We start from the raw sequence: 26,722 nt of genomic DNA on the forward strand, positions 1-26,722 counted from the left end.
AAGAAGAAAAAGTGAGAGAGACATCTGAGCTCCTTTCTTTCCTTCTCCCTGTCTCTCCCCTCTCTGTGTCTGTCTGTCTGTCTCTCTCTTTTTTCTTATTCCTTGTTAAAGCCATACTGTATTTGCCCGCCTTCTTTGGCAGGGGGTAAGTGCACGACGGGACGGGAGGGGAGGAGGGGGGGGAGACTTTGGGTTCAGAGAGTTCAGCTGAGGAGAGAAATAAATGCATAAACAACAAAAGAGACGTGACGTCAGGTTGAGGGGCTGTCCAACCTGCTGGCTGAATCTGAGCCTCAGAAGAGGCAGAACCGGATTGTTCGCACCACATGTGTGTGTGCGCCCGTGTACAGTATGAATGTGTGTGGGTGTGTGTGTCCATTGTCCTATCTTCGAGAAAAGACTCATGCAGAGTTAAAGCAGAGAAACTGGACTATTGTGGTCTGTTTTGTCTCCGCGGTGAGTGTTTGAGGACTGGGAGAACCCTCCAAAAATGTCTGTGTGTCTGTGTTCGGTCAGTTTGAGGACTAAATAACTAATTTCTAAGTCAGGTATTAGAGCAGCTGCCAGAAAGAACTAACTGTTTCAAGACAGAATACAAGTTGTTTTTTGTCTTTAAGTGGTTGATTTTAGTTGTGGAAGAGAGGGTTAGTTTGCTATTTAGAAAGTATTCCTCTGTTATTACCCTTAACATTTTCAAAATGACATCAGCTCAGAGTTGAGCTCTGATTGGTTGGCTCGGCTCGGGATACCCGCTCAAATGCCACTGATTGGTTCCGAGCAGGGCTTTGGAGAAGGTCGGCCATTTATGAACAGATGGATTTATGTTTTCTCTCCTAATGATTGGGGTCATCTAGAGGCGACAGCTCGCTGATCCAAGATCTGCATTGGTGTTCAACTGTCTTGCTGGTGTGAAAAAGCAAAGGGAGACCCGGGAAAGATGCCAGCGGCTGTAGAAAAAGTGACATTCTTTGAAATATCCACCCTCCTCGCTCATTGATTCATTTAGCTGAACTCCCTTAAACCCCTCCCACCAAGGAGGGCAGATATTATCCCCTGATGGAGGGAGAGGACGACTGTGCGAAAGGATGGAGGGAGACTCAGAGAAAAGCAGGCAGAATAAAGATGACGACAACTCCTCTCTGAGGGAAGAGAACAAATGTCAATGAGTTCGAATCTCAAGTCAGCTTAGGATTTTTTGATCTATTGATTGTAACAACAGGGCAGAAGACTCTCCTGCCATCTGTCTGAGGCTGCAGGGTAGAGTAGAGTAAGTACAGTACAAGGTGAGGGGTGTGTTTTGGATGCTTAAAATACAAATCCTCAGTGCTGCCAGCTGCTGTCCCGCTGTTTTGTGTCACCGCGTCTGCTCACGACAGTTTCTTCTCTTTCTTTTTGTTGTCTGTCTGTCTCACTCTCTTTCTCAACTCTTTTTCTGACTCCACCTCTTTCTGTTCCTCCTCTCTCTCTCTCTCTCTCTCTCTCTCTCTCTCTCTCTCTCTCTCTCTCTCTCTCTCGCTACAGCATGTCCCTCCCTTCCTCTTTCTGTGTCTACACACCCCCCCCCCCCTCTCTTTTTCTCCCCTTCCCTCTTGGCAGCAGTGCCAAAGTGGGCAGGCGGACCGAGGCAAACTCAGCACAGGGCAGAGCAGAGGGCGATCCAAAGGCTGGCAAATTGATTATGTGTGTGTTTGTGTTCTCCGTCTGTGTGTTTGTCTTCGTTTTGGGCACATGAAACTGCAAGTAACGTGAGTGTAGTGTGCTTCTGTTTTCTCTTTTTGCTGTGTGTTGGAAACTGTGGCTTGTGTGCGTTTTCTGTGTTTGTGTTATAGGGCTATGTTAGAGCAGGCGTCCCTCTGTCACCCTGTGTACGGACAGACGCACTCACGCCAGTAGGAGGGGATTGTGGGAAGGGGGTGTAGCTCTCAGAGGGTGTGCTCAACTCCTCTCTTTTCCCTTCTTCCCGCCATCACGGCCCTCTTCTCCTCCAGTCCTGCGGCCCAGCCCGGCGCTCACGTACAGGCTCCAGGTATTTTTCTTTTTTATCCTGCGACACCTCTTCCCATCTTTTTCACAGCCCTATAATCTTTCTCATTCGGTCTTCTCGCACTCTTCTCTGTCTTTCATCATGGTCTTCCTACTGTAAATGTGTCTATCGTCGTCCGTTGCCACGCTGCACTCCAATCGCCGCCATTTTGGCTCAATGGACATAACATTAGGAACTTTTCTGTAGCTCAGACGGACTCCTCGACTCCCTGCAGACCATCTTCTTTATCCTGCTTCCATTATCTCTTTTTTCTCTCTCCCTGTCGCCCGCTTCCTCTCCCCTGTCTGCTCGAGGTCAGCAGGCTCTGACAGGGAGTACTGTGGCTTTCTGTACCAAACAGGTGACTCTGTGTAGACTGGCAGGAGGTGGGAAAGGCCCTTGGTTACTTTCTGACCTCAGAAGGTCGACTGAGAGAGTTGTTGTTGGGTTCAGGGCAGCACAAGAGTAGCTGCAGCCACAGGACAAGTGGGACACTTGGAAGTCTTATCATCATGAGCCGTTGTGATAGCTCATACAGAGGCAGTATTGACTTTGTTTCCCTTCTTGTGCTGTTTGCACTTTCAGCCACTGTTACAACCCAAATATGTGGCAGTTTTTTCACAGGAACATGACATGATGTTTGTGCGTGAATTTTATGTTTCTGTCATCTCAAGGTGTGACAGTTTGTTATGTTTCTGTCATCTCAAGGTGTGACAGTTTGTTTAAAGGTGGCAACTGCCTTGACCCACTGCGTCGAAGATTTGCACTTCAAAGGAAACTGATGCAGATATGAAACAGAGTGAGGTGAAACAAACAGACTCCTCTAAAAGGAAATGTTTACTCTTGGTGTTCTGCAGTAGATCCTTTTCATTCGATCAGTGAAGCTGTTGGTTTATTTTATAAGAAAGCATAGAGTAGCATTTGACAGATTGATATGTCGTACTCAGAAATCTTTTAACTTTACCCTGCATCTTTTGACTCGAGTCTGAAGTTAGAGGCCTGAAGTTATACCCTGACACAGGAACATAATACCAATGCTGCACTCTGTATGAGTTAAAACAGGATATGCAAATTAACGAAAACCAAATTGAGCTTTCAAGCACTCTAACTGGACTGGCTTATGGTAATACTTTATCTGGATCTAAATACGGTTCTATGTTAAGATGGCGCCTTCGTGCCACGTGTTTGTGAAACTGTGAATATGGGCAGACCCTTTCACCGTGCCCCTCACAATTCGTGGATATACCACTCCTAATTCTCTGCCATCAGCAACTGTGACTTAAAACCAACATTAGACAGCAAAATAATTGACAACAAAAATAAATGAAGAAACCTTTCTTCGTGTTATCGACATGTGACAGTGACACGAGGAAAAGGTTAAGAAAGTAGAAGCTGAGAGAGAACAAGGGTTACAGAGACAGAAAGAGAGGCAGGAGTGAGAGAGCTCTTTCCCCGCCCCTCTCTTATCCTCAGATGAACTTATCGTGTTGCCTCATAATGTTTCTGAGTTTTTCTCCTAGAGGCAGTCAGGCTTACTTCCTGCATTCAGCCTCAACATAGCTGATTGGTTGATATCTTGGCTGACCAGCCGCGGTTTGCAGCGAGGCAACAGGAAGTTTCTCTTCTCATGCAGGAAGCTGCAGCTGCTTTGTCCTGACATGACCGCTTTTCACACTTTGCACGCTAATCTTTGTATATATGCACACAAACATGCATGCACACCCTGCATGTTAGCGTTTGTTTGTGTGGCCTGCTCTGTGTTGCATCAGTGAATGCTGTGCCATGTGGGCGTGTAGCAACATGCCAGGCATCTGAGCTTTCAGAAACATTTGAAACCATGGTAACCACACATCTCATCAGCACATCGGCAAAAGCATAGACAAGTGGAGAAGAGGAGAGGGCATAGAGAGAGTAAATGAAGAGGAGGAAGTAAACCTTTGATCTGCGTTATCTTCACTCAGTGGTTTTAGAAACGCATCTGGGTAATTGCACGGTATACTTAAGCTTAATACACCAATGACTCGGAGATTCTTCCTAATTTCTTTTATCAAATAATACATCTCATTCTCTTAAATAAGAACCCAATTCATATACATATGCATTTTCCATTATTATATATGAAATCTTGTAGATTTACAAGAGTGGGTGCCCTGCCACCTTTTCTTCATACTTGATACTAGTTATTCAACGCGGCTCCACTTCAATGGTTGAAATTATTGTTGATAGTCAAAACAAAGGCTGCCTTTATAGTTCTGCTTATCTGGTGCATACTATCTTTTTATCAAACACGTTGCCTGACATGTTTACCTTGCTCTTATGCCTTTGAGGCTTGTGTGCAGCCCTTTACCTTGCAAAACAGAGGATGGCAAAGGACCAGAAGCGATTTTAATCTAATCAGGCTTTAATAAATCAGGATCAGATAAGATGACTTTCTTTCGTGTACACAGGTTAAGCCACTGTGCCGTGTCTTCCAGTGTGTTTGACTTCACGCATATGGCATCGATATCCGTATACATGCGAATACGCAAGCATGAGCCTTATGTGTTTGCGCTTAGTTAATGAGGATATACAGAGCATCAGAGTGGGCACCTTGCCAAGTGGGAAGACGCTCAGAGCTCCTGTCCTTCGTCCTTTAATGTAGGAAGCTGGCATTCCTCAGGGAGTGAGCAGGATGGAAAAGCATGTACAATAAAATCACCATATCGCTCCTCTGAGGATCAGCCCTCTTTCTCGTATCTGCCATATGCTTCGATACCATTTTAAGACTGGACACGAGTAAGACAAGACACCCATTTGCATCGTTTTAACTGTGGGAATTCTTCATTCTGCCGTTTATTGTGTGGCATACTTCCTCTGCCAACTCCAGCTCCCCCACTGCTCCTCCTCCTCTTTGCCCACCACCATCACCACCTCCTTCCTCCCTTATTGAAATTCTGCCTGGCACACATACACTGCCCATTCTTGGCACACAGCTCAGAGAGAGAGAGAGAAAGAGAAAGAAACACAGGAACCTGTACCAATCGTCTGGTGCCCCCTCCGTTGTGTCTGCCAAGCATTCATCCCATCACGCGGACCAAGGGACCGGGCAATCCAATAGGTATTTCCCTGCCTCTGCTTCCTGCTAAAATCTGCTCCAATTCTGAGGAGTTTTGTTGGCAACTGAGTGTGCTGTGTGTGTTCGGGGATTCGCTGATTAATTTGTGTGTTTACGCCGTTTGTATTGGGTGAGGAATGAATCCGCGAAACCTGCATCCTCCAACAGTGTCGGGAGGAAGCTACGGCCTATTGCTTCCACAATGCGTTCTGATTCTCGCATGGGGTTTGTTGTGTTATAGATGCTGAAGTTGTTTTATTGTGTGTTGTGATCGAACAGCATGTTGATGTAAGAAGTCTGTAGAATAATCGTTGAGCACACATTTTTATTCTGACTTCTGATCAGAAATGAGCAAAATCTGTAGTCATTTTGATCGTTTTTTGTTGAGTTGTGTTGACTTTTGAATTTTCTTAAAACCTTTCATATTTAATATTTGTGTTATCAGTGTTATACAAATGTACTCATTGAAAACCAATATGTTATGTTGAATGCCTGTAGAAGATTTAGGTAGGGGCTTGATAGATGATGTTGCTGTTCATCTGTTTATTATAGAAATTACATTTCCAGTGCTACATCTGACATGGGGTCTTTAAAAAAAAGAAGAAACATGAGTAACTGCTTACAAGAGATAGATCCTGAAACAGGAAATTGTGTCCAGAAAAACATATCCTGGTCGGTTACGGCAGTGCAGCTTTATCCGAGGGCAGGAGAGGACATAACTTGCTAATATGAATTTACTACCATTAAGTTGTAATGCTGCTGTGACAGACGCACAGACAGACTGTCTGATAGGCAGCGGAGATTAACTCATAGGCCACTTTTTTTGCCTTTCCTTTAAGATCATCTGAGCTGCCCCACTGGCTGAAGGCTCATTTATTTTGGTGCTGTTGACAGAGAAAAGGATTTGCCCCACCAAGCCTTGTGTGCCCCTTTTATGTGCCATAGACAAAGTCCACGATCACAGACAACAGCGCCCAATAGAGATCACATGACTGACCGAGATTGGCCTCTGTGTTTGCTAAACAGTCGGGAGTTGTGCAGTGAAACAGATGCCAATTTTCGCAATTAACCCAGAAGCACAAAAATTCCCCAGAAGCGTTTAATGTGTACATATTTTTAATTCGAGGCTATGCTCGGTCCTGTTAAATCTTCATTAGTTTGAGCATTTTCCCCCAGTACACTGTGTCATCTCACTATGAGTCTGTCGTCCAAATACAGCTCCAGTCAAGGGACGTTTCCCGGCGACAGAACAGAGCTCGTAGATCTGTCACTGGCATGGTGGCAGAGTTGGGCATCATGCCAACACACCCCCACCCCCTTCTGTCTGTCTGGTCTTCTGTAATCAGACTAGCAGGGTCTACTGCATGCTAACTATGGGCTGGCCTGGACCATGTCTCAGGGGTTGTGGCTGTATGCTAATTTATGCAGGCAGTGTACCTCCTAACTCTGTCTCTGTGTATCTGAGGCCCAGGTCTGGCATTTTAGTCTGGCACTCGTTAACCCTTCAGTCGCTTCCATGTTAACTGGCTGGCCCATCCCAACCTTTATCCAATAAGAGTGGAGCGTTCAGCTGTCTGAGGGTGAGTCTTAAAAGTTAACAAATCAACGTGTTTAGTGCCAACTTTTTTAGTCGAACCCAGGGCTGATCTGTTAATTGTCCCAGTGACCTGCTCTATGTGCTTTTTCTCCTTGAACTTTTCATCTGTCTGATAAATGTTGTTACAGTTTTCTTACTTTGTACCCATGACTGTGAGCGCTTCGTTCGGGCTCTTGGCTTCGTCTCTGTGCTTTGCACGAGGTTGATTCTCCATCACTGTCAATACGAGGGACACTTTTTCTCTTTCGAGAGACAGCATGCTCAGGAAAAAAGCGGAAAGGTGGACCTTATAGTGTTTTTAAGCAGACCTAAAATGGCCGATGAACGAGACGCCATTTTGTGTTTCCTTGTTGTGTTTTGGGGGGCAGAATCCCAGCCTTGTATTCAATCAGAGGCAGCTGGTGGAAGCCATATTTGCAGGCATCTGTGTGTGTACCACCGTCTGAGAAGCAGCAGCAAGCCTACACAGGGATAGCCCACTGAAATGAGCTCAGTTTTTTGGCCAGAAAACGGAAACAAATTCCTGGCACAGAGTCGAGCATTTTTTTTTCTCTCTTTCGATCACATCCAAGTCAGGAAGCCAGTGAGTTGTTTGTTGGGCTTTTTACACATTAGTGCTCTCACTTTCCGATGTCTGTTAACCATTAAATAATTTGTCTTTGATTTAATTTAATGGAACAAATTCCTGCAAGACATTTAACACTATCAAAAAACAGAAGCTGGGTTTAAGGGTGAAAATGTGCCGGGTTCCAGAAACAAAAAGGAAGACCGATATTAAACTGAAATACAAAAGAGCTCTTTGAGTTTGGACAGAAATAGAACACATCCCAAATGTAACGGAAATATACACTATAAAAGGCAGTACTACCAAGTGTTTCCTTGCATGTATTTTACAGAGAATAATCAAGATAATCCCCCCTGTCTTTTTTTCTATGTACCATTGCAGGAAAATTACCTTTGAGGATCTTTGATGCGGAAGCAACGTGGATGCTGTCCTTGGGGCTGAGGTAGTAGATTGAATAGTTGTGGGGTTGTGTAACCGCTTTTTGAGATAACTATACAATCTACTGTCTTTCCCAAGGAGACAGCTGAGTCAGCCATTCGCCGACTGTCTCCTCCAGATGGGCAGCCCCGCTCCCAATCAATACGTACGGATGGATTTGTCAGCATAATATGATGCGTTGTTTTCTTTGTGCTTTGACAGGTTAATTAGGTTTAATGTTCCCGAATAGGACGTGGACGTGTGGTGTGTTTGATCCGGGCTCTGTCAGGGTGAGGTAGTAGGTTGTATAGTTTGGTGGGTGGGATAGCACCCTGCTCAGGTGATAACTATACAGTCTATTGCCTTCCCTGAGGAGTCCACTGAACATGATTCATCAACACACTCTCATTTTAGTATCGCATTTATTCGTAGATAACAGGAAGAAAGAGCAAGTTAAATGAGCAGCACAAATATACACATGAAATGATTGAGGCAGTAAAATGACTGATTTATGTACATCTGATTAAAGTCTTACTTAAATGGGTTATCCAATAATCAGTGAATGTGATAGTGTTTGTCACCAACACTGATGGTGTGATAGTTTGTGTACAACAGTAGCTAGTGAGCCTGTTAGTCTACAGCACCCTCTAGTGAAAACTGATGGGATAGCTTTGATACAAATAAATTCAGTGGACAAGCAGGCACTGATTGTAAGAGAATGCATTTTTTTCTAACAAAACATGACACAAATTCAAACACTGTGGGGCTGCCTGTAGTGTCCCAGTTGTTCATGTGAAATAAAGTCTCAAATGTTTGTTTGATTGAGTGATTGTCAGATTTTTGTGTGTGAGTGGGGAGAGAAAACTCCTGATAAAGGTGTCTGCTCCTTTGTTAGGGCGTGTTTTCCCCTCCTGATCCACATGTTTCTGTGTGATAGGCTCGGCTGCCTTTTATTGATTGGGAACTTGCTTGTCCCCATGGCAACAGTTCAGCCTCATGATGAAGCGCTTCCATATTTGACTGTAGGCCTGTTGGATTTTTGGGATGCGATAAGCGTAGACCACGGGGTTGACGGCTGAGTTGGCATGAGACAGGAGGATACCTGGAAAATGGATTTGCTATTGTCAGATTTCACTGCGACTGCTGGTAAGTGGTGCGATCAATTATGATGGGATATTTAAGATAAAATACCAACTTCAGACTACTAGAAAAGCTACCTGCCTGTATAGAGGGTCCCCCGTGTCACAGCTTGTGGACTCTGAAACAGCAGCAGACAGTTCATCAGATGCAGAGGAATCCAGCAGATGGCAAACAAAATGAGAACCAGAGCCAGGGAGCAGGCCAGCCTCTTCTCCTTGAGCAGGGAAGCCTGTGCTTGGGGACAGCTTTCCTTTAGACGGCCCTGAAGGCTCCGGAAGATCTGAGTGTAGAGGAGAGTCATGACCAGCAGGGGGGCCATGACACATCCCAAGAAGTTGAAATAAACCATAAAGGGGAGGGAAATAACTGAGAGGAAGGTGCAGGGTGGAGAGACGGAGGAGGATGTGTTGGTGAAATCAGATGTTAGCAAGGAGTAGTTACGCCAGCCAAACAGAGGGGTGAACCCAAGTATACAGGAAAGAGTCCAGCACACAGAAACAGCCATCCATGTACGCCTCTGTGTGGCCAGGGCTTTGTATCTGAGGGATGAAATAAAGACAAATCCAATCAAGCAGCAAGTGTAAAGCTCCTTAGCTTTAAATCAGTTTGACCTTACCTGAGGGGTATGTGTAATCGGAGGTATCGGTCCACAGCGATAGCGAGCAGTGACAGCACAGAGGCCTGAGTCAGCACGAGCACGACACAGCTGAGGAGAAGGCAGAGGTCAGGGGTCACACTCACCCAGCCATCCAACAGGACAGCCAGGGGCACAGCCGCCACACCCACCAGGAAGTCAGCCACCGCCAGGGAAACGAGGAAGCAGAAAGTGGGCTCTCTCAGGGAATCCCGGATGCCAATACACACCGCAAACACCACCAACGCATTACCAAGGAAACAGGACACAGCAATCAGCACTTCTAGTACCGTGTAGGCCACCCAACTCCAGTCAGTCATCACTAAAGGAGGGGACGAAGAAAGTCAGAGAAGCTAAGAATTTTGATAAAGGCCATGGAAAGTTATGTCCAACATAATCTGTGGTTGTTGCGTTGAAAATATGTTCCTCCACTTCTAGCTCTTGGCTTTAAATGACCAGAATTGTAATGAACAGAGGATCTTTATATGCAACAGGCATGCGCTTTTCTGTGTACACACAACAGGCGTGCACTCCATAGAGACGCCATCTGTATTTCATCAGTTGGTAAAAAACGCTTTTTCTCACACAGACTGTCGTGTCTCAATAGACTTAGACAAACTCTAAATGAGCCATGACACATTTTTCACACAAAGATGTGTTTCATATTTTCAGTGGTCCTCAAATGTTAACTACATAAAAATATTGATAAAGTGTTTAAATTCTTAAATCGGTAACCCAAAACGTTTTCAAATTGTCAGATTTTGAAATATATTATATTACTTATGAACAGTATTCTATTGTTGTAACTATTTGAACTACTCTATATGCTGTGGGGTAACGTGATCGATCATGGGGCACTACATTTTATAAGTTAATCATAGGTTTTTAGATTTAAAATCAAAACAACCAAAGATGTCAAACAAGTTTAGTGAAGTAAAGGATGTACTGGTCCCTTGTCACACGCTTTTCAGCATGTACAGTGGAGGAAATAAGTATTTGATCCCCTGCCAATTTAGTTAGTTTACTCACTTACAAATAACTGAACAGTCTGTAATTTTTATGGTAGGTTTATTTTCACAGTGAGAGTAATTTTTTAAAATCCAGAAATGTACATAAAAAAAGATATAATTAATATGCATTTAATTGGGGGAAATAAGTATTTGATCCCCTTCAAAACATGCCTTAGCAGAGAAACCCCCCGAGAGCATCATGTTTCCACCTCCATGCTTGACGCTGGGGATGGTGTTCTTGGGGTCATAGTCAGCATTTCTTTTCCTCCAAACATGACATGTGGAGTTGATGCCTAAGATCTTGATTTTGGTTTCATCTGACCACATGACCTTCTCATAAGCCTTCTCTGAATCATTCAGAGGTTCATTGGCAGACCTCCGACGGCCTGTACATGTGCCTTCTTCAGCAGGGGATTTTAATCCATTACGGCGCAGTGTGTTTTCTTGGTGACTGTGGTCCCAGCTGCCTTCAGATCATTATCAAGTCCCTCCTGTGTAGTTCTTGGCGGACCCCTCACCTCTCTCATGATCATTGATGCCCAAGAGGTGAGATGTTAGATCGTGGAGCCCAAGATTGAGGGCGATTGATGGTCATTCAGTGCTACTTCAATCCTTAATAATCAAACCAGTTGTCTCTTTCTCACCAAGCTGCTTGCTGGTGGTCTTGTAGTCGATTCCAGTCTTGTGCGGGTCTACAATCTTGTTCCTGATGTCCTTAGCCATTAGTTCCACCATGATCACAAGATGTCTTTGGTCTTGCCCTCGATGGAGAGGTTGTAATCTGATGTATTGACTGTGGACAGATATCTTTTATCCAGGTAACGAGATGACATCAGGAGTACTTTCTTAAAGTGAGAGGACTTATTTAACCGGTCCTTGGGAGCCAGAATTTTTGTTGGTTGCAATGGGATCAAATACTTATTTCCCTTAATTAAATGCAAATAAAGGTATATCTTTTTTTAATTTACATTTCTGGATTATTTTTGATATTCTGTCTCTCATTTTTAAAATAAACCTACCATACAAATTACAGACTGTTCAGTTCTTTGTAAGTGGGTAAACTAACTAAATTGGCAAGGGATCAAATACATTTTTCCTCCACTGTATGTCTTTGTCCCCATCATTTGACTATGAAAATTAATTTGCTTTACTGTGGCAGCTTCAGTGTGTGTGTGTGTGTGTGTGTGTGTGTGTGTGTGTGTGTGTGTGTGTGTGTGTGTGTGTGTGTGTGTGTTTGTGTGACGGGACTGTTATGTCACTGATTAACAGGCTGGTTGTTAAAAGGTGCTTTTTCAATGCATGCTTACTTTGCATACAATTTTGGTGTGTGGGTGTGTGTGTGTATTTGCTTAAGTTAATAATCACATCTGTGTTTGCTTAGCTGATATGCACTACACAGTACATCTTTGTTTTAACAGACAGACAGACAGACAGACAGACAGACAGACAGACAGACAGACAGACAGACAGACAGACAGACAGACAGACAGACAGACAGACAGACAGACAGACAGACAGACAGACAGACAGACAGACAGACAGATCAGCAACAACTAGACATTTTTTTATTTCTGAAAACATTTTTATTTATTTAATTTAAAAAATATATTTTGACACAATCAAACCATGATTTACAAAACCCAATTATGTAAAGAATAAGAAGTTATTTTATTTGCTGAATATCTGAAATGCAGAATCGCATAAAAACTGAAATCCACTCTTTTTTTGTCTAAAAATAATAATTTAAATTCTACTTATGAAGTAGATATAATGTGATAACCTTTAAGATTTACATATGTTTTAATATCAGTCATACCTACATCTTCTGGATTTTCAAATACTCAGTATTCATTTATCTTGACTTGCCTTAAAATTAGAACCAACAGAAAGGATAATCACAGGGAGAACATCTGAATATCCTTTGCACTAATTCCATTTCTATGCCTACACGTGCGTCCTACACTGAATGGGAGTCTCCGCTTAGGCCTTTCAGTGTCTTCTCATCGAAGCGGTAAGTGAGCTTCCTCTTCACCTTTTTGATCTCGCCTGTGCGAGAATAGTTCCTCAGGGCCCGCGCCATCTTCTGGTAGGTCATGGTCTTGCGATTGCCCTTCCGCCTGCCCCACAGCTGTGCCAGGCGCTCCTTGTTTTCAGAGGAGAACTGGAACGTGCCAGAGGAGGATTGAACCCACCAGATGCAGCTCCGCATCGATGGAGTCTGGAGCATCTCGAATAGGAACTGGAACAAGCGTTCCTTCCTCTTTCCTACCAAGGAGGAAGGGGATGTAAATACAAATATGAGATTACAATGACTCATTTATGTTAAACCAAACCAACAAAGTACCTCAAACTAAATACCTAGATGTTTGGTGTCTAGATAATCTGAACTTTTGTAGAGTTTAGTGGTCAGCTGCACATGTTTTCAAGGATTCAAAGGCTTTATTGTCATATGCACAATAGCTACATGTACACCGTTGCCCATGCAGTAATGGTAAAATATTTTTTTCTTCAAATCATGAAACGATTGTGTGTGTAAATAGAAATAAAAAGTGCATTGTGTTTGAAAACTAAATTATTCCAACTTTTTGTATATACCTGAAAGTGGGGCAAGAGGCAAGGAGTCTCTGTCATTTCCTGCTCCCCTGTCAGACAATGGTGAGGGGGAATCTCGATACTCATGGTACTGGGAGCCACTGGACAGCGAGTCTGAGTCAAAGTATGCAGGGACCCCGAGGGAATACGGAATGTGGTCCTAAAGCAAATGCATATTAAAACATATTAATCATTTACAAATGTAAAAATATATTTTGGCACGAACAGATCATGTTGGCAAAACCCAACCTTAAGCACAATACGTCTATACAAAATATTTGATATCTGCGATATACAGAACCCGATTCAATCAGAAATACACAACTTTTATAAAGTAGATACAAAATTCTAATGACAGTGTCATGAGTCTCTTAATCATGAATCAAAGAGTCTCATGTGTCACTAATGTTTTGTTGTATCTAGCAATGATAAATAGTAATGAAGCTTTAATTTACTAAGAGAATAAGGTCCTTGAACTAACCCATTGGTTGTCATGGGGACTAGGCCACGCTGGGGGAAGGGCTTGCTCAGCATATTCCTCGTGAGGAGTGTGAGAGTGCCACTCATACGGATGCTTCCCTGACCAGCTGTTCACTACAGAGAAACAAAACAGACAGTGAGAAGCAAATAAACAAACAAGCACAAAATTCATCCAATCCTTCTTAATGCCACACTAACCTGTGATCCTGGTGCCCAGGTGGGAGTGTGCGTGTGTTTGTGGAGACATAGTGGCCGGAGGTGAAGCAGGTGTGTGCGCAGGCTGGACCTCCATGGAGTGCTCCTGCAGGTACTCCTCGATGACCTCCAGGTCCACCTCAGGGCAGGAAGAGGGGGCCACTCCGCTCCAAGCCCCTCGACCTGCGCTTAGCCTGATCTCAGTCACATAAGCCATCTGACAAACAAAGAGCAGGACACAGGCTGTCAGAAATATATCTTTGAGAAAGAGAGAGCTTGTTGCATGGCGCTGATGGAGAGAAAACAGTTTGCATGATGGGTGGCATTTATCTCGGGTCAGTCATAACCCGAGGTGTTATTATCAGAACGAACACCTGCTGTGTTGTTGTTCTTTATGAAACACCCATTGTTGTTTTGTTGTGGTACACTTTTGCGACAGGGTGTATCATACAGTGAATCATTTTACTCTGAGATGTTGAAGATAAAGGATGCACTCATTCATCATCTTTTAATGAGCTGTGAATTTGCGACCATTTTCTACAAAATGTATAACAGCAGATAAAATATAAAAACATATTTTATTTCCATCTACCATAAACACATACTAACAACACTCCCATGCAGCAGTGAACTGTCTATTTAACCTGAGCTGTGAGCCAGGTAACAACAGTGACAATTGTATTTGAGTTTGACTGCCAAATTTATGCAAGTGTTTGTGCTTTTACTAGGAAAGGTAACATTCAAGTGACATTGACGTGTTGCTTAGCTATTATTCTTCAAAATAACCTTACCCTCATCAAACACACATCATTTACAGTAAACACAATTGTATTTTAGAGCACACTGTTACTGAAACATCTTACTGTATACATATAAACACATTTCTGTCATCCATGGTGTAAAAACAACACAAAAAGAACACATCATACACACTGATTAAAATGAAATATCACTCACCGTCTCCAGATCTGCCAACATACCTACAGGATAACCTGGAAAGAAAGAACAAACTTGTGAGACACCAGAATCAAAACTCACAACATGAAGTGAAAGCAGCTGTCAAACATACTTCTCTAAATGATCTGAGGTCGTCACATGACAGCAACAGACACTAAGTACGAGCCTGAATGACTAATGACATGACCATATTAATATCTATACCTTGTTAAGTCAGAGATGAGAGATCCTGTGTCTGGCAGAGTCAAAGTAGTATCCTCAGGCTGGAAAGAGTAGAGAGGGTGGAGACATGGGAATCTGAAAGCTTCACCTGAGTGATGCTCCACCTGGACTGCACCTCTCTTATAGTCTTTGCTCACTTTTGGCCAAGCCCCTTGGGAGTGGTTTATCAAATAAATGTTTTCCTTCTCAGCTACAGATTTAGTAAATGTTTCATGCTCTCATGGTATCAAAATTTGTGGTTTATGTGTGGTTTCTTAACATGTCATTCACAGCGTAGAAGATAATCAGGTGGCTTTATATTTTTGGCTTTACAGAAAATGTTATTGATATTATAGGATAAATGTATATTACTATGTGCATGTTTGAAAGAATGATGAAACGAACATCTTAACCTATAGTTTGCATCATATACATATATATATATATATATATATATATATATTTAAAGTGGTTATTCATTATCAGCATGCGGTTAAAGCTGGTGAAAACTGCGTTCTTACCACAACCTGAATTTGGTTGAAGGCACATTTTGTTATGAATCATTTATGAAACATTTATATGTTATAAATTGCAAAATGGGGGGTGTAAAGCATTACATATTTCTTTTTTAATAACATGCTCATTCATCAACTTTGCTCAGCATGTCATGGCCAAATACTTATCTGATTTATGGGTGATCAAAACTGTTCTCAGAACAATGTTTCTGAAATAATGCTAACTAACATTGGTTACTGAGTAAAAGTAGTGTAAGTTAACCTATTCTGTGGATATAATACCTTAAATAAGCTACCCACAATACTGCTACATTAAAGTGACATTGTTGTTATATTGCATCACACTACACAATAAGGCAACATTATGCAATTCATGGTCAAAAAGTGTAATCAAGTTCCTTTCTGCTTTTGGTGCGTGTTCAATTACCTCAGACGTAGATTCCAGAACACTAATGGCCCTGCAGCATGCGTCTTACTTCATGGGGTGTGTATCTCCAGGGATTTCCCCAAACCTTTCTATGTATGACACACACTCTGAATGTAAACTTGTCCAACTGATGTACTTGAAAAGCCTGCTGCACAAACAGAGGGACAACCTCATAAATAACCAGTCAATGTGCAGAGCAACCAACCTGCATCTGGCGTTTGAAGTCAAATGAGAACGTACAAAAATCCAATCAGTGTCTCAAAACTCAAAAAGAATGTTGAATTCATCATAAAATTAGGGTTTGAATTTGAATCAAAGGCTGGAGTCGCAGCTTTGTCAGAGGTTCATTTTTCTTCACATAACAATGCATATTATTGCCAGTAAAAAAAAAAAAAGGGATGTTTAGAGAGGTCAGTTTTTTTGTTCACTGGTTCTTTGTTTACTTTGCGTAAGTGTGAGTTTCCTCAAATAGTCCAAAGACAATTAAATTCAGATCAAATGCAACAGGAATGTCTGGGGCCATTTGTGAAAATGTGTTAACCTCCTGATCGACTTCTGACGGTGTTTAAGGTGTTACCTTGTGTTTCCCTGCAATGCATGCTGGGATGAAGCCACATATATGTAGACAGATATTCATTGAAACTGCAAGAAATTAAACATAACAACAATGAATGTTAAAATATTGACTGTGACGGTTATTTATTGCCAGTGTCAATATAAATCTGAATGTAGTGTCAATATAAATCTGAATGTAGTGCTGCTAGCCTGTGACCTCAATGGACTGATGATATATGACACATGAAATGGGAAAGGCAGAGGGGTATTTACACCTGGTTTTATTCCTGATAACAACTCAAACTGGGCTTGCAGGAACAGCACTACTTACTTTACAACTTGTTTATGTTAAGAAATTCATCACAGTAAAATATTATCACAGGCCCATACACTACCACCTATCAGAGTGCACAAAGAAACAAGTCATGCATGTTTAATATGTCGAAGTGTTTCAGAAATAACTTAGTACACAACACTTTTATTTACCAAAATATACTTAAATGTTCTGCTTCTCTTTCACAGCTCTGTTTGATCTGTAATGTTTGTGCAGGTATAAATAATCAGAACCAAAGGACAGACAAATATTTACATTCTGATTTGATTGAGAAATCTAATTATGAGTTGATTGTTTTACGTAAGATGTTTGTTTATGTGATTTTCCGGTGCAGTGGTTTCAAAGAGAAGTTAAAGGCAGGCGGGAAACCTGTTCAACAAGGTGGAGAAATAATTTCCGTGAAATATGGAGATCATTTCCCGTACTTACAGCGCATGATGTAATACAACCTTTCTTTAACCTTCAGGATGCTGTTTAAGGCAGATGAAAACATATCCACAAATAACAAATTAAACCACAGAGTAGGGCATAATCTTGATGATGTGGTGGGACATAAGTAAGTGTAGCTAATATTTTCTAATCTATTACACTGCAAAGGTTATACAGATAAATCCAAAGTTCTCTCTCGGTCATCTGCAAGCATACAATACCAATAATTTTCCCAAAAGTCCAACTTTAAAACCAGTACCAAACACATTTTATTACCATTACAATGCCATTACAAATGCCAATACCAAAACCTAGTAGATGAATCAGACATGGCAGTATTGTAACAGTAGTAGTTGAAAGAGCAGCAGTAGAAAGTAAAAGCTGTCAAATCATAAAGATACTTCTCAAGAACTTGATATAAAGACTTGATAAACGTGTTCGGAAAATCCCTTAGCGTTGACTGAAATAGGTGACGGTTAGGATTCCTATAACTCAGCTGCACCTGGAGGACCCAGACGAATGATAAGGCCAGAGAGACATTTGACCCTTGCAGTTAAAGACACACAGTGAGGCAGGTGAAACCCAAGAAGTGTTTATTAGCCAATTCAGCTTTTACTCTTGATAAAAGCCTATGGTCTGGTTTTCGGAATTGCCTTAGATAATGTTGTAAACTGTCTTTTTTTAAGAGCAGATGGGTAAATTGAAGCTAAATATAAAGGTTTGCAGCTAAATGAAATGAAATGCACGTATAAAGAACTACCACAGGTCTTTAGAGTGAAGAAACAACAAAGGAATTCAATATATCACTTTATTTCAGTATAATGTAATTATCGTTATGAGATCTGACTCACTGCAGGCAATGCAGAAGTGACCATTGTAATTCTATGGCAATTACAGGCAATTTTAATTACATTTGCATATTTTCTATGTTCATCAGCATCTGTGTGTGAGAGAGGGAGATTTAATCCATGGACTTTTTGTACTGTGCCTGAGTCACTTGAATAGTTTAACGGTCACAAAATGGCAGGTGAAAAAGAAAACGAACTTGTGAATGCATATGCAAACACACACACACACACAAACACATACAAACATTGTTGACCATTAATGTGTTCAAAATGTAATCTTATCAACACGGTAATCAGTGCCTGATGAGTAAGGGGCCATGTGTGTGTTTGTGTGTCCAGGTGTAGTGGGTTTACAGTTATAGCCAAACCCCTTAGATTAGTGAACATACGCAAATCACCAGTACACATGCAGATTTCTGGGAATTCCCCCAAAGCCTTGACAAAAAGGTTGGTGGCGTTGGGGCGTGTGCTTGTTTATGTCTGTGTAAAGTGAAGTAAAAAAGCCACAAGTCCCATTGGCAAATACCAATTCATAAAAGAAGCATCAAACACAGTTGATGATTTATCACATTACTTTGATTTTGGGTCATAAATTCACGTGTAATTTGTACAGGTGTTCGGCCTGATGATGATTTTAATGAATGGTGAAGAGCAACAGAAAAATCAGTTTGTTGTCACACCCTTGGGCAGGGCCCAAGTGGAGGCAGGTGAGGAGGCAGTTGGACATGGCTTGGCGTTGGCATGCTTACTGTGCATTAGCGTAGCTGGCAAATATGCAAAACTTGCGGTTTTCACCTCCAGCTCGATATTGCTCTCCCTCACGTTTGTCGCCTTCCTTATTTGTATTTTCCATGTCTCTTTCTTATTTAAATTCAATGCATAAACTAATATTTTTGGTTTCAAATTGCATTTGAAATTGTTTTACACCAATAACATAGTCATTTCTTTGCCGTTCAGTTTTGCAGTTGAGATTATGATGCTACTTAAACTTATTCTGATAAAACTGCAGTGTGCACATAATACTTGCAATCTACATATGGTTACTAGCAGTGCAGCGGCCAATTGGTCTTGGTTACGGGGGATATTATAGATCCCTCTTATGGGAATGCTGGAGATAAGGAATGGGATTGGGAACTGGTGGGACTGTGCATTCCCACGGATTGTTTGTGTCCTCCAGTAGACTGTCCTACAATCTGTGGTCTCAATAAACAGTCATAAACCACACATACACGCACACAAACCGCACCATCCTTATCGCAAAAACACATAAATTGGAGTGCAAAGACTGTACATAAATCATCAGTTTTCACAGCGAGATAAGCAATGGACAAAGACAGCTACAGCAAATGGTGGACAGTTTATCTGAGCTCTGAGGATAAAATATTACATCTCCATAACATGTTCTTGCTCCCAAAGAACACAATAAAAGGCCACAGGGTTTTTGATGAGCTATTTGGAAACCACTCCCTGTTGCAAAGAAGAAAGCCCACACACGCCACACTCAGGGAAGCCATACATGTTTGTCTCCAAGCCATGATTGACCAGATCCTAGTTTATTCTCCTGCTGGAGGTCCACACCTCCACTCTACAGCTGTTGTCATGGAGGGAGGGGACATGAAAACAATAGCTGTCTTTTCTATCGACCTCCCACATTTGAACTTGTTGCCTGCAAAAAGCTCTCACGTGACATCTGTCTCAATATTTCAGAGGGTAACAGTAGTTGATAATCTTATAATAAGTGTGAGTTGTTTTGTAGCTTACGTTTCTGCATAATGCATGAACTCTCTTCAATCGAGAGGTGTTAATAACATAGAATGTGGGTACTTTACATTCGATATTATAATGTGAACTAAAAACAAAGCCCGTTTTCTCAAGCTTCATATAGCTGATGGGTTGTCCCATTTCACACACCTCAATTATGTCTTATGATTGTACTTGTATTTTTTTTAACTTGTGAATAAATTAAACAATCAGTGTTGTCATTACAGAACAACATGATTTTCTTTCTGCAAGCCTGTACTGCAGTGACATGATAATGTAACATGAAGAAATACAAGGTTTGCTGTTGGTTTAACTACTGTAATGAATTCTTCATCCTTGATAAAGAAACTGGTGCATAATAATAAAAAAAAAAGCTTCAAGCAAAGAGCACCAATCCAAACTATTATCCTACGATATACAATCCTCTTATCAGTGACACCTGCAGCAAACTTTGCTACCTAACAGTTCCTTCAAAAGGACATTAAGACTGAGCCTCTCAAGTGAAGGCATCTCAACTTGACTCCTGTAACTGGAGTCAAGTTGAGATGCAATTAGTTCATTCTTTTGTCAACTTCGTCCAACATCCACCTCTCTGCTGTATGATGGTGATAAGAGGAAAACAAACATAAAACAAAGTATCGCAAAATTCGTCAGAAAGGGACAATTTCATTTGAATAACGTTTAATCCATGGGAACAATATCCAGTTGGGCTTTTCTCTGTGATTTCTGCACCTTTAGGAGTGTCCGTCAGACAGGGCAGTTGCGTCAGCAAGCACATACTGCACTTTATGGTTAACCTACCCTAGAAAAAGCTTGCAATGTTATGGCAGGGGAAAGGCTTCCTCTTTCGTGAGAAGACTGGTGTCATTGTCTCGGCAGCTATCGGATATTCATCACTTCTGCTTTGCTCAAATCTCAAATGGTCAGAGTGTGGTCAGCAAAATGAATGACAGGGCAGTTTGTGCTGAGAGTTCTTGTGGTTTGAGTATTTTTGCTGAAAGTGCAGCAAAAAATTTAAAGCATTAAAACTAAGACAGAAACTGACAGTGCCAGTGAAAAGGACACAATGGATGTGACAGTGATATTTAATGATGATCACATGATTAGTGATTAGATTAGTGAATGTTGCTTGGTTTTAAAAAAGCTTGCTTGATGTCATAATTTCTTAACACCATGTAAGCTGACAGGCTTACACGGTAAACTGGAATTTTGAACTGTCTCTCTGGCTGCACAACAGACGTTATAATTCTGTCTATGACACTTCCATGGAAAGACCCTGATTACACTGCACTGTAAAATGCGTCTTCAAAAATAGATCCAGGCTTTTGGCAATGCGATTCTGATGAGAGAAAAAACACAAATGAACAATGAATAAAGGGGGAAAAAAAGTAAATGGCACAATCCTTGTGAATAGGCTCGTGTGTAAAGCAGTTCAAAGAAGTGGTGAATGCAAAGGAAAGACACCATTAAAAAAAAGTATCTCTACCCCTTGTGTTGCTTTGTCTATAGTAATGAACCTGACAATATGAACACCCAAAAACTTTAGACCGTCTTGGTTCAAGTGTCCCAGTAATTCATGACAGCGCGACAGTGAGCCAGCATGGACAATAACAGGACCTTAAAACTGAAGCATAAGATATATAATACAGTGGAGGAATAAGTATTTGATCCCCTTCCACTTTAGTTAGTTTAACCACTTACAAAGAAATGAAGAGTCTGTAATTTTTATGGTAGGTTTATTTTAACAGTGAGAGACAGAATATCCCCCAAAAAATCCAGAAATGTAGATTAAAAAAAAAGGTATAAATGGAATTGCATTTAATTGGGGGAAATAAGTATTTGATCCCCTTGCCACCAACAGGGATTCTGGCTCCCAAGGACCGGTTAAATAAGTTCTCTTGCTTTAAGAAAGTACCCCTAATGTCAACTCGTTACCTGGATAAAAGACACCTGTCCACAGTCAATACATCAGATTACAACCTCTCCATCGAGGGTAAGACCAAAGACATTGTGTGATCATGGTGGAACTAATGTCTAAGGACATCAAGGACAAGATTGAAGACCAGTATAAGACTGGAATAGAAGACAAGACCACCAGCAAGCAGCTTGGTGAGAAAGAGACAACTGGTTTGATTATTAGAATATGGAAGAAGCACAAAATGACCATTAATCGCCCTCGGTCTGGGTCTCCACTATCTAAGTTCTCGCCTCTTGGGGCATCAATGATCATGAGAGAGGTGAGGGGTCAGCCAAGAACTACACAGGAGGGACTTGTTAATGATCTGACGGCAGCTGGGACCACAGTCACCAAGAAAACACACTGCGCCGTAATGGATTAAAATCCCCTGCTCAAGAAGGCACATGTACAGGCCGTCTGAGGTATGCCAATGAACCTCTGAATGATTCAGAGAAGGCTTATGAGAAGGTCATGTGGTCAGATGAGACCAAAATCAAGATCTTAGGCATCAACTCCACATGTCGTGTTTGGAGGAAGAGAAATGCTGACTATGACCCCAAGAACACCATCCCCAGCGTCAAGCACGGAGGTGGAAATATGATGCTTTGGGGGGGGTCCTCTGCTAAGGGGACAGGGCGGTTCACTGCATCGAGGGGATGGTGGAGGGGGCCATGTATCGTAGAATACTGGCTGATAACCTCCTTCCCCTAGGGCATGTTTTGCAAGGGGATCAAATACTTATTTCCCCCAATTAAATGCATTTTAATTAATTTTGTTTTTTTAATCTAAATTTCTGGATTTTCTTTCACTGTGAAAATAAACCTACCATAAAAATTACAGACTGCTCAGTTCTTTGTAAGTGGGTAAACTAACTAAATTGGCAGGGGATCAAATACTTATTTCCTCCACTGTATATATATATTTGTTTGGCTTTCATAAATGTTAATGTCAATGATAAATAAAAAGATACTTTCAGGTAATATTATAAATATAATGTGCAGTACTTAACAAAATAAGCCCTAGGGCTATAGCAAAATTAGTGACTTCTTCAGTTCACAACTTTTTATTTTGTATTATTTTATATGGACAGTTTTAAGATATGTAGTTTATACACTTGAATATATGTTTTTAAAAATCCGCCTCATGAAGCAGCTGCTTTTCAAAGTGTAGAATTTCAATATCAATTAAATTGTTCATTTATTTGCAAACATTAATAAAGAACACTTATCAGCAAATTCAACCATTGTATATCCAAAAGCCATGAAGCATTGTTTATAAAGATTTATGCAAACATGCTTACAGCTGGTTGTTTAGATCCAGACCTACTGCACGGATTCTGCTCTTTCTTTCGGCTGAAGATGGCGCCATATCATCAGCTAATCGGAAGGGTTCTCTGGAGCCCATAGAGAGCAGTTCACACAATCTAATGGTATGATTTAATAAGATTATTGTAATCATGCGTTCAGTGATGATAAGTTTCATTCTTCCTGGGTGCCTAATTTCAGTTTTTAATAGCTGTAATCTTTCAACTGCTGCTATGTACTTCAGATGACTGGAATTCTCTGAGTCTGGTGTGAAACCTACAATAATAAGGCTCCTCTCTTCATCTCTGACTACATTGTGTTGAGTCTCCTGCTAGCTCTATCTAGGTTCTGCATGAATGGGACTCTATGGAGACAGTCCAATACTTCAGTCACTGTTAACATTCCACATCAGTCTCCCTGCACACTGACACGACTGATACCATCAAGCAGAACTGGGTAAGACGGCTCAAACATCCATCATTCACCAAGGCATGCACAAGTGCACACAAACACACACTGACACAGACATGAACTCACACACAATGAAGCATGATTAGGGAGTCTTTGCCACAGTGACCACTGTGTTGTATCAAAGTCAATTTAGATTTTATAAGTAGTATTTACTGGAGTAACACTCACACAGACAAACGTACGAACCTCCTAACTAACTAACATTACAGCGCCACTAGCGTCGCTCAGAATAGCATCAAACAGACGGGCGCATCTCTCTCTTTAGCAGTGTACAGGTGCAGACCTGTCGGCTTTAGTCAGCCTATTTCACCATATTAACCCTCGTATATCACTCTCACAGCAGAGAAAACAAGCAGAGTGGATATCAAAATACAAGAAAGAATTGTCTTATGACAGAGATATATTATGGTCAGGGAAAGTGTTTGTTTATACAGCCTTTCATGATCTCAACCCTTTTGAGATCTTTTTCTGCAGGGGATTATTTTTATCTGAAAAGGGAAAGTACACAGTACATTCTTGAATTAATTCATTGTTTATTCTAATTCATATATTGTTTGAAGTGTTTCAATAAAAAAAACCTTGATATGATACAAACTTGCTGCAGCATAATATTTTATCTTAATCATTCATTAAATAAGACTCCTTTAACAACATCAGAATGTAACGTATTGAGTTAAAATGTCAGTGCTGAAAGGACTTCACTTTCCCCAGCTCAATGTATCCGCTGCAGTGTACAGTTCTCATTGTGCAGTGTGAGAGGAACTCCCTCTTATGTTTATTGTTTGTAATTGCACAATAAAAGGAAAACAGCTTTTTTTTTTTTAGAGGATCTGTTACATTTATAATATTGTCCCAATTCATATTTTTACTTTTTGGATGAACCTCTTTCGGTGACAGTGTGTAATCCTCATAATACTGATCAAGTGTTAATATTTTATATTTATTTATATTTTTTATAACTTATCTCTAAATTTGTTTTAATTTTGTATGATTATATGCCACAATGTGTCTTTGAAGCTCAAGTTTGTGGTTTTGAATGGATGGTTGCCCTAAAATTTGGTATACACATTCATGTCCTCTTGCACCATCATCAGGTCAAAAGCAAGTCTTGTGTTATGAGCATATACCTGCACAATTATCGATCACAGCTGTACTTTGTCTTTAATACTATTTAGTAAATGTTAAACATGCTAACACACTAAACTATGACAGCAAACATTATACATTATCAGGATATCAGCCTGAGCAAAGTGAGCCTGCTGACGTTAGCATTTATCTCAGTTCACCAATGTTCCAACTTACTCATAGGGCAGCTAGCATGTGTATATATTCTTCATCCTATACACTTCATACAGAAGGTGTGTGATGTACTGTGTGTATACGTTTGTATAATGTGTATTGTACTGTTTGTTAGGTGCTTCCGTATAGCATAAAACACTTCAAATGTTGTTTCAAAAACAGTTCAGGAGGTGTGTTAGATAAAAGACCCAAACTGACCCGCCAAAGGGTAAAGAGCTCTTACCAGACTGTGATGGATTGCTTTGCTGAACTCTGTGACTGACCATGTCCACAGGCCTACTATTGTCCTACCTAAAGTAAAAACACACAAAAATACCCCCACCCCTGTTCTGCCTAGGCAGCCCTTCATCTCTTCCACCTTGCCCCACCCTTGCATCCTCATCCCCTTACCTCATCCCCCTTCCTTCCGCCGCTCTTTCTTTCATTCACTTCTTTCCTTTGTACTGTGAGATGCAGAGAGGAAGAAAGGGAGGGGGGGCGGCTTTTGTTGGCTTTCAGGTGGTTTCACATGAAAAGCCAGAGTACACACCTATGTTGCCGCCACCGGCGACCCACGGCGTCTCCCTTGCTTCCGCTTAGTTTACCTGAGTTAGCTTTCAATTGCCTGTGCACAAATGCAGTCACAGGGCATCAAGCAGGGGATTAATGGTGGGTGTTGGATGTGAAGGAGTAAGGTGGGGAAGAGTTTTTCAAAAAAAGGGATGGGGCAGGGGATGTGTGTGAGAAGGTGAGGTGGGATGGAGTGTGTGTTGGTGGGGGGGTTGATTGCTCGGCTACTTTCTCTGTTCTCTCCCTGAATGGGCTCTTCTTGCTGCAAGGAGCTCAGGTAGCCATGTGTGTGTGTGTTTTATTCCCAGGTAGACCACGGTGAGTGCTCTCAAGTTAGTGTCAGGTGTCAGGTAGCTACTTGTCTTTGTGTCTTCAAGGCTGCCATTTGGATAGTGTTTACAGCGCAGAGAGAGAGAGGGAGGATGGGGGAGGAGAGGGGAAGGTGCTCTGGCTTTGATCCTAGGCAGACTGTTTGATAGCGTTTGTGTGAGTGAGGGAGAATACGAGCACACGCATACTTTTCAGTGGCATATATAAATGTCTGCACACATGCTTACAGCTGTTTGTGTGTGTGTTTGTGTGTGTGTGTGTGTGTGTGTGTGTGTGTGTGTGTGTGTGTGTGTGTGTGTTTGAGTCATTCATTCAGCCCAGAGTTGCACCACAAATTTGTGGACTCTTGAGAACAATTTGATTCAATCAACCATGAATTATTATCACAAAGTGCTCGTGAATTAAATTGATACGGAAATATAACTCAGTCAAAGTCGTATCGTATCATGTGAAGGCATGCTGAGGTGAGATTCACCTAGTTTAGTCAATTTACTAAGCTAAAAAACATTGTTTTCACACTCATTTTCAAACACACAACTTTTAAACTCATTTCAAAGGCTCATTCACCTCTCAGTTTGAGAATGAAGTGAAAAAAGTTGCTGCAGTGTGAGATAAAAATGGTAAGTTGCCTTTATTAGAAAACTCTATTACACTCAAATGTAACCTTTCAACAGGTGCAATTTGTACAAACAAGAAGCAGATTCTTTCTTAGGAGTGCCCTGCGTGGTTGTCTGCATATTTGAGATTAAAGGGAGTAAAGGTAACAAATCAGAAGAAGAAAGAGAGACCAATAAGAAACAGACAGACAGGCAGAGAAAGACAGGCAGGTTTTTACAGTGCGTGTGTTTTAGGGTTCCCCTACGGCAAGACAATTAAAGAGCGTTTAAAAAGATGACAGAGCTCTGCACGTAAAAAAGGGGAGAAGTGGAGAGCCCAGGGAGTGAAAGAGTTTGCAGGTGTATGAAGAGCCTGTGCAAGTTTTTCTATATGTGCATGTTTGCCCGAATGTGCATGTGCTAAACGTGGGTGTACTGTAGG

General features: G+C 41.4%; 2 protein-coding genes and 1 long non-coding RNA gene across 4 annotated transcripts; 1 reads left to right on the forward strand and 2 right to left on the reverse strand.

Annotated features, from left to right (window-relative positions):
• The first annotated feature begins 1,752 nt into the window (after positions 1–1,752).
• On the forward strand, positions 1,753–8,510 carry LOC134868193 (uncharacterized). Of its 2 annotated transcripts, XR_010166257.1 has the most exons (3): positions 1,753–2,026; positions 7,661–7,721; positions 7,796–8,510. It is a non-coding gene; the product is annotated as an uncharacterized LOC134868193 (long non-coding RNA). The 2 variants fall into 2 exon arrangements; XR_010166256.1 differs by having other exon boundaries at positions 7,661–8,510.
• Positions 7,991–9,902, reverse strand: LOC134868179 (adenosine receptor A1-like). Its single transcript, XM_063889110.1, has 3 exons — positions 9,453–9,902; positions 8,918–9,375; positions 7,991–8,798 (listed from the first exon to the last, which is right to left on the reverse strand). Exons 1-3 carry the CDS (start codon positions 9,788–9,790, stop codon positions 8,647–8,649), a joined length of 948 nt encoding a protein of 315 aa, XP_063745180.1. The 5' UTR covers positions 9,791–9,902; the 3' UTR covers positions 7,991–8,646.
• A 2,164-nt stretch (positions 9,903–12,066) lies between these two features.
• On the reverse strand, positions 12,067–15,024 carry LOC134868187 (transcription factor Spi-B). The gene is made up of 6 exons (XM_063889124.1): positions 14,909–15,024; positions 14,705–14,739; positions 13,751–13,964; positions 13,554–13,666; positions 13,076–13,232; positions 12,067–12,745 (listed from the first exon to the last, which is right to left on the reverse strand). Exons 2-6 carry the CDS (start codon positions 14,723–14,725, stop codon positions 12,438–12,440), a joined length of 813 nt encoding a protein of 270 aa, XP_063745194.1. The 5' UTR covers positions 14,726–14,739; positions 14,909–15,024; the 3' UTR covers positions 12,067–12,437.
• Positions 15,025–26,722: the final 11,698 nt, after the last annotated feature.

This window comes from Eleginops maclovinus, chromosome 1, assembly GCF_036324505.1.
Source record: "Eleginops maclovinus isolate JMC-PN-2008 ecotype Puerto Natales chromosome 1, JC_Emac_rtc_rv5, whole genome shotgun sequence".
In the NCBI taxonomy this organism is placed as follows: Eukaryota; Metazoa; Chordata; class Actinopteri; order Perciformes; family Eleginopidae; genus Eleginops; species Eleginops maclovinus.